We start from the raw sequence: 8,628 nt of genomic DNA on the forward strand, positions 1-8,628 counted from the left end.
GTTGCACCATTTGATTTTATTCACTCTGATGTCTGGGGACCTGCTTCTATTACTACAAAAGGAGGGTCTAGATATTATGTTTCTTTTATTGATGACTATAGTCGTTATTGTTGGGTTTATTTTATGAAACGACGTTCTGACTTTCTTTTTAGAGCACTTATTAATACTCAACATTCTTTTGTAATTAAGTGCTTTTGACGTGATTTGGATAGAGAATATATTTCAACCGATTTCTCTGAATTACTTGCTCTTGATGGCACAATCCATCAAACCTCGTGTACTAATACTCTACAACAAAATGGTGTTGCTGAACGAAAGTATAGACACATTGTAGAAACTGTCCGTTCCCTTCTTTTGTCTGCCGAAATTCCCATTGAATTTTGGGGGAAAGCAATTCTTACTGCTGTTTCTTTAATTAATAAAATTCCTTTTTCCGACAATTCAGGATTATCACCCTTTGAAACATTATATGGACATCCTCCTAATTACTCTTCATTGAGAGTCTTTGGCTGTACTTGCTTTGTTCTTCGTCCTAAGGCTGAACGTAATAAGTTGACATCTCATTTTGCTATCTGTGCTTTCTTGGGTTATGGGCAAGGACAAAAGGGTTATCGTTGTTTTGATCCCATTAATAAGAAATTATATGTTTCTCGTCATTTTGTATTTCTTGAGCACATTTCGTTCTTTTTTATTCCTGATAATACTCATGACTTGACTAAAACTGATCTCATTCGTATCGATCCATTTTCTACTGATATTGATAGACCGCCTTCCCATACCCCATGTACTGTTGATTCTTCATGCCCTACAGGTACACGTGCGCCAGCTCATGATACTCCTCCTAATTCTATGGCTTCCCAAGCACCGTTTGAGATTGTTGATCTAGCTCCCGCTCCCCCTATTCGTCGATATCTTGAACATATTTGTAAGTACACTCAGTTACCTGATTTTGCTTATTCATGTTATTCTGAGTCATTTTGTTGTTTTTTAACCTCTATTCATAAACTATCTGAACCCACTTCCTATAAAGAAGTTATTCTAGATCTTCTTTGGCAATAGGCTATGGCTAATGAACTTCCGCTCTACATAAGACAGACACTTGGGACTTAGTTGCATTGCCTCGAGGTAAACATGCTATTGGTTCTCGTTGGGTTTATAAGATTAAAATCAAATCTGATGGTTCAGTTGAGCGTTACAAGGTTAGATTTGTTGCAAAGAGTTTTACTCAACAGTCTGGTCTGGATTATGAGGAGACTTTTGCTCCTGTTGCTAAGATGACCACTGTTCGTACACTTATTGCAGTTGCATCTGTTTGTCAGTGGAGTCTTTCTCAATTGGATGTCAAAAATGCATTTTTAAATGGATATTTTCAAGAGGAGGTTTACATGGTTCCTCCTCCTGGTCTTTCTCACTCTCCTGGATTTGTTTGCAAGCTCAAGAAGACACTTTATGACCTCAAACACCTCGTGCCTGGTTTGAGAAATTTTTCATTGTTGTTACCTCTCTTGGCTTTACATCCAGTCATCATGACTCTGCTCTATTCTTTAGAAGCACTTCTGCTGGTCGCATTGTATTAATGCTATATGTTGATGATATGATTATTGTCGGTGATGATGTTGATGGAATTGTAAGTTTGAAATCAGAATTGGCTCGTTGTTTTGAAATGAAGGACTTGGGTGCATTATCTTATTTTTTGGGGATCGAAGTTGCTTCTTCTCCTAGAGGTTATCTTCTCTCTCAGTCCAAATATACTATGGATGTTATTGAGCGTGCCCGTCTTACTGATACTAAAATAGTTGATACTCATCTCGAGTCCAACGCTTGATATTCATCCTCTAACGGTGTACTATTGCGTGATCCCACTTTGTATCGCACTATTATTGGATGTCTGGTTTATCTTACCATCACACGTTCTGATATTACTTATGTCGTTCACATTATTAGTCAATTTGTTTCAGCTCCTACTACGGTTCATTGGGCAGCAGTTGTTTGTATTTTGCGTTATCTTCGTTGTACATGCTTTCAAAGTCTTTTGTTTCCGTTGACCTCATCTTTACAAGTGCAATTTTTGTACTTGAGCTCTTAATTCATCAGCAAGCTCTCCCTGGCGATTCTCATCAGGAGCTTTCTCTCCATTTCTCACGCATGCCATGTGTGCAATTGCCCTAAATAAACACCTCCCATCGTCGGGAACCCCAGCATAGATTTCATTATACAATAATCTTTCAATTTCATATATGTTCCAAAATTACAACTAAAACAACTAGGAAATAAAATAAAATCGGTAAGTTTTAATTTATTTTTTTAATTTTAATTTAGAACGATAAAATGATCACTTTATCCTTTTCATTTTTTGAATTTGATAGTCAACTACGTTGAAATGGATGTAGATGAGCAACTTTAAATTTTCAAAAGTTAAATATTAACAACGGCAAATCAGTCCATGCTCTTGCAAACTTTAACTAGAAAAGGCTAAGCTCCTTTATTACAATCGTTAATTTTTTTTTAATTCATTTTTAACTATACATTCTCACAATAAAATATTTTGCACGTAAATTCAAATTTTTTTCTTATCCTCTAATTACACATTCTTCAAAAAATCACAATTTCAAAACTCATTTTTCCAAAAAAGAAAATTATTCAATTCTTAATGGAAAATAACTTTTTTGCGTCTTCCTACTACGGAGTCTGCTACAGGTACATAATTTTTTGTACATAATGGGTTATGTACAAAAAATTATGTACTACAAGCATTGTTCTCCTACAATAATTGCACAAGGCATTCACCATTATCCACCAAAACAAACCATTATGTGTGGTTGAATGGTTTTATATAAATTTCAATTTCAAAACACTAATTAATTTGAGTAATATTATTCATTATCACTATTGTTAAGCATCAATTAATTTGACAATTACATGATATTAAATAATAGATCATTTAAATAAAGTTATATAACTCATTTAATTCAACATGTAGTATTATTCAATGAATGCGGAATGCAAAGATTATTCAAGAGAAATGTAAATTTTTTACATTGAATTGAAAATTGGCCGTTATATTTCGTATCATACACAGTCGACAACGAATAAAGTAGTAGATTTAAATTATAAATTAATATGCTTTTTATATATTTTTACCAGCAATAAATAATAAATATTGTGTTCTTCTCATCATCCTCACAAAACGAAACCCACCCAAATTCAACGATGTCACTTGATCCGACCACCTTTGAAACCATAGTCCCTTCCCGCTACATAACCTTCACATTCCCTAAGCCTCTTTCCAGCCACCACCTCCGCGTCTCCGTTCTCGACTCTCCATCTTCATCCGCCGCCAGAATCGCCGCCATGTGGGTACCACCCGGTCGCGAATCCGACTGGATTTTCTCCACTTTCTCCGGCCATCTCCAGCTTCTCCTCTCCTCCACCACAGCCCACCACCTCTCCCGCTTAATCCTCATTGGAAATCCTCCTGTGCACTCCCACCCCATCTCGTATTTTTCCACGCCCTACCCCTCATCCAATCAGTCAAAGGAAACCGAAGAAAAATTACGCCCTTTATTGCTAGCTCTAACTCCCAAATCAGCTTTCTATCAAAAGGGTATTTGTAATAATGAATTCCCTGAAATTCCTTTCTTGATTTATGAAGACGAGGTGACTGGATGCGCAATTTTGGAAATATGTGAAGGGCCTTGTGCTGGTGAAATGCTAATAGAAAATGTTGTGGTGGAAACTAATTCCACGAAAGAGTTTAGGAGGAGATTGAGGTTTAAGAGAATGCCAAATTTAGTGCAAACCCAGATGAGAATTCTTCCGAAAAATGAATTGAATTCTAGAGAATTAGATAACTTGGAGTTTGTAATAGATAATAATGTTCTGGTTCATCCATATTTGAGTCCCATGGTAGGGGGCCTTTCGGTAATTGCACCTCATCTGGAAAGTCGAATCAAGGGTGGGATTAGGCCGAAAGCTTTGTGTCTGGGGATCGGTGGTGGTGCATTGCTTGGATTTTTGAGTTCCCAATTGAATTTTGATGTCACCGGAGTGGAGAATGATGAAGTTGTACTGCAAGTAGCGAAAAAGTATTTTGGATTAGAAAGCAATGAATTGATTCACTTAATCGTTGGAGATGGGATAGAACTTGTTGAAAAGCTTGCGAAGAATATAACTGCTGATTGTAAGTTTGATATGATCATGGTTGATTTGGATTCGAGTGATGCAACACTGGGCGTTTCCGCCCCACCTTTGGGGTTTGTTACGAAGTCAGTTCTTCTGGCTGCAAGAGAGGTTCTTTGCGAGCTTGGTGTTCTTATCATTAATGTGATTCCTTCAAGTAAGTTGTTTTTCAAGAGGTTAATTAGTGAGTTTGATGAAGTTTTTGAGGAGTTATATGAGATTGATGTTGGGAATGGGGAGAATTTCGTTCTTATAGCCACACTGTCAAAAATTGAAAATGATTTGAACGCGTGTGAATATTCACTTTTGAATAAGTTGAAATCTGTTTCAGGATCATATATAAGTACCATACAGAAAATCTCAAGGAGTGCTGAACAAGAATTTTGCAAATAGCCTTTTGGAAGCTATGTGGCAACTTGAATGGCATACATTGTTCCTTTATAGTGATCTACAATGAAATGAGGAAGTTTAGGTTATAAAAATCAGGAGTTGCAGGGCTAAAAGAGTCGTAAAGCTGAGAAAGAAACTAACTTTTCAATGCTTTGTGAAAAACCACTGGAATTAATTTGGGTTCTGTTGGTGATATTATAAGTGTTTCTGAAGAATTAAATTTGCAGTGGGCAGTTGCTGGTGTTGGTTTGTAAAAGTCGAAGGCTAATTGGTTGGTGGCAATAATTTATTCCCTAGAGTTAAAGGCACTTCTCTCTTGTCAAGCTCTTTGAATTTACTCAAATGTTCTAAATTCTGGGAAGCCATGGTGTCGTGGGGAAAAAAATAATATCATACAGTTGCCAAATGATTTAGAGTACAGATAATATGGTCATCTGAAGTTATATTACTTTTATCCCAGCTACCAACATCATAAAAAGGTCTATAGAAAATTGAAGGACAAGTTTAAATGGTGCTCTTGATTATTTATTGATGCTTATAACCAAACAAAAGGACGCCTCACCAAATTCAGAGACTTCTACACTAAGGTAGCTGCTGTTGAATTTTTATGGAACTCAAATTTATTAATGCACTTCTCTAATTCGTAGTCTTGTACTTTGTTATAGCTTTTACCATGCAACATGAAATATTTATGCAAGCATTCTACTGTAAAATTTGTCCCCACTTTCTCTCTGATATTTTCACTGATTGTGCAAAATAGTTAGATAACATTATGCTGTCATAGAACTCCTTGTGCGAGATTTGGACAGCAAAACTTCAGTTGTTTGAATAAGTTTCCCTATTGGACATCCACAACAGTTAAAACAGCTTGAATTGTGCCCATAGTTTTATAAAGTTTTACTTTAACTACTAGAATTTTTTTGGGTTCTGTTGCGATGTATATTAAAATCCTTTTCTCCTTCCTCCTAAGTGTACAGGAAGTTGTCCACTGACTGATTTTTTATGAATCATTGTATACAAGTGTGAGGGAGTGCCTAAAAACCCTGTTAATAAGAATGATCTCTGGTGGATAGTAACAGAACAATTGTTTAGAGTGATCAAAATACTGCTCCAACTGCAAATGTCTTCAATCTTGTTTTCCTTTATCACGTCTTTGCAGTATACTAATTTAAAATATCAAGCAGGCAATGAACCTTTCACAAACCCGTTCAAAATGTTCTCTTTTCACTGCAAAAAACACAACCAATCTTTCTAATTTTTCATAGAATTCCCTGCATTACTTAGTTTGGGGAGTCCACTATATGTTTTCAACACCTTTTTCATTCTGTTTTGCTTCTTTACAAGTCAAGTCTCACGAATTTCTTCCAAAATCCTGCCTCAATTGTTCAGGAACAATGGAAACATGAGATAATTGTCACTCTTCAGCTGACATTTGCATGGAAATCGATGGATGAGAAGTGTTAAATCATGATTTGCAGTTTCATGATATTTCAAGAAATCAGCTTTAAATATATTCTCCCTTCCAATTTTATTTGTCCAGATGGCATAGTGAATTTCATGTTCATATTTAGGCATGCTACATAAAATTTTATGCAGGAAATGCCATGTTCCATTTTTCCAATTTTTAGATATTTTGAATTAAGGTGACACGTATTCTTTTCTTTCTTGTTGCCCATTTGTTATCAGAGGATACCTTTTCGGCTTGACGGACACATGATTTCTCTATTGTTAAAAAGTTCATAACATCATAAAATATACTATTTTAACTTTTCAGTGTGAAGCCTTGTTTCTAATCTTAAGTTATCTGTATTTAAATTTAATTTGAGGTAGATTTTCATGGTCACTATATAGCTTGATCCTAGTATTGGATTTTTCTCTTCAGTACAATTTCATGTTGGGTTATAATGATAGTATTTCACGGGCTGATTGAGGACGGTTATCACTATGATACTGTAAACACTTGTTTCTTAATAAAACCATATAACAACTCGTTCTGTACACGTAGCCATGTTGAAGAATTTATACGGCCAAAATCAATTTTTTGTGAAAAAAATTTGGTTTTGATCACTAGTTCTAATCTGCACCATTGTATGTTAAACTGGAGCATACATCCTCTATTTGTTATTGAATACAAGGGTGAGTTGGAAGCTCAAGTATGCTCAAGATTATAGATAGAAGGATCAAAATTTCACCGGCCTAAGGTTAGTCCATGCTCTTAATTCTCCACTTTCACGATAATTTGGGAGAGCAAGATTGAGAAAAATACACAATGGACGGTTTGCATGAACTCTGTAATCTTCTGTCTTGTGCCATTGAAACTCGCTTTTATGAATCTTTTGCAGATTGAATTCAATTACTACATATAGGGGTGAAAACTCTGTTTTCCGTTCTATGAGAAATTTACGAATTCGGACTCTTTTGGAAATTATATGCAGTTACTTAGTAGCTCGGAATGTAACTTCATTCTTCATTCTCCGATCACTTTCCCCGTTTGGTTGGTTTCAGGTTACTTTGTGAAGTTTATTGAGTGTGCTTTAACAAGATTAATTTGTGTTTCATAAGTACTCTGTACGAATAAATGAAATTAATGATTTCCATCTAATACAGACCAACTGCACCAAAAATGAAAGTTTGGAGACAAGGTCGGAAAAAATAAAATTGATAGAGAGGAAGTCAGAGGACCTGTCAAGCTGGTATCAACTACATAACACGGATATCTAACTGAACTGACGACATGCCAAAAAATCACCAAGATAGAAGAAAATAAGAATAGAAAGAGATAAATCACTAATGCCATATGTACAGAAAGCCACAAGTAAAGAAGATGAGTGCTAACGTTAGAGGATTAAATCTTGCGGCTGGAACTCACTGACTCAATTGGCTCTCCACTTGTTTCTTTGCCACCCTCCGGTTCAAGATGAGCCTCCTGGACGGGGTTCGTTATCGGGTCGTCTTGGGATCTCGGTGAATGAGTATTGCTGGTTGATAAGCAGTGACAGCAATGCCTATTAATGGACAGCGTGCTATATTGAGATCTGATAGCTGAGCTGAACATGGGTTGCATATACCACTTTTTCTCCAGAATTTCACGCAGAGAAATTCGACATACAGGACATGTTGAGTTCTGCTGCAGCCATATGTCGATACACGTAGCATGAAAGGAATGGCCGCAGACTGGCAGAATACGCAATGTATCTTCGTCACGGTATTCAGCAAGGCATACAGTGCACCTATGACGCGATATTTTGCAGTCAGAATGGTGACTAAGAAAATAAAATTACCAGTGGTTTAATGCTGAAATAAGTCACTTGTTTAAAGCTTACGAGCAAAAGATACAATAGAACTAGAAATGACACTGACAAAGATCATCCCACTAAGTTTACACCAATCTAGAAAGCAACATCAAGAAACGCAGTAATGTTATTGACAGAAACAAGCATAGAGCTATGATACGAGAACAGGAGAGACAAGATGAGCCCGGATATAGCATTAGTTGAAGACAGGCATTAAGTGCAGATGAAATCGGTTTTACACGCAAACAACATAAAGACATAGCGCATGTTGGCTAAACTTAAAAAACAATACTTTCTAGTAAGTTTGCTTATAGCTAAACGAATCTCCTTTAAAATATATAACTTTTGTTGGTCAAAATTGGAAACAGGTATATTACTATTTGAACGTATTTTCCAACTTAATCTCAAAATAAACTACTTTTTCTACTTATAAATAAGAAAAACTAACTTTTCCACATAGTTAAGGGGAAAAAATGAAGTTAATCAAAACCAGTAACTTTGCTTTGCTAAACATGTTGATAGTTCGTAAGGCTTAGAAAGGAGGATTCTCGGCATAAAGTTTAGCACTCTGTTCAAAAGTAAATGTTTTAGCAATTTCTGCAGCTCTCCAGAACTTGTAGGCACAAGTAATAAAGGATACAGGAAGATAACACAAAAGAGGAAGACAGTTATAACCTCATAAGGAAGACCTAAAATTGCTTGAAATTCATAAAGAAGTTGGGGATATAGAGGATTTGAACTCCGGTGGTTCATAATCTGTCCATCT

At 36.0% G+C, this 8,628-nt stretch overlaps 1 protein-coding gene and 1 pseudogene across 2 annotated transcripts; one reads left to right on the forward strand and one right to left on the reverse strand.

Annotated features, from left to right (window-relative positions):
• Positions 1-2,790, reverse strand: part of LOC111373383 — a 6,710-nt pseudogene extending 3,920 nt beyond the window's left edge.
• A 370-nt stretch (positions 2,791-3,160) lies between these two features.
• On the forward strand, positions 3,161-6,664 carry LOC111365475 (methyltransferase-like protein 13). Of its 2 annotated transcripts, XR_002697465.1 has the most exons (2): positions 3,161-5,156; positions 5,959-6,664. XR_002697465.1 is itself a non-coding variant. In XM_022986029.1 (1 exon), the coding sequence occupies exon 1, from the start codon at positions 3,211-3,213 to the stop codon at positions 4,570-4,572; it is 1,362 nt and encodes a 453-aa protein (XP_022841797.1). In that variant the 5' UTR covers positions 3,161-3,210; the 3' UTR covers positions 4,573-5,800. The 2 variants fall into 2 exon arrangements, 1 of the variants encoding a protein (XP_022841797.1); XM_022986029.1 differs by lacking the exon at positions 5,959-6,664 and having other exon boundaries at positions 3,161-5,800.
• The last annotated feature ends 1,964 nt before the right edge of the window (positions 6,665-8,628 follow it).

This window comes from Olea europaea, chromosome 2 (genome assembly GCF_002742605.1).
Source record: "Olea europaea var. sylvestris chromosome 2, O_europaea_v1, whole genome shotgun sequence".
Taxonomy (NCBI): domain Eukaryota; kingdom Viridiplantae; phylum Streptophyta; class Magnoliopsida; order Lamiales; family Oleaceae; genus Olea; species Olea europaea.

What these genes read in the sequence shown, in the direction of transcription:
- LOC111365475 (XM_022986029.1), top strand. Translation starts at nt 3,211, where the DNA reads ATGTCACTTGATCCGACCACCTTTGAAACCATAGTCCCTTCCCGCTAC.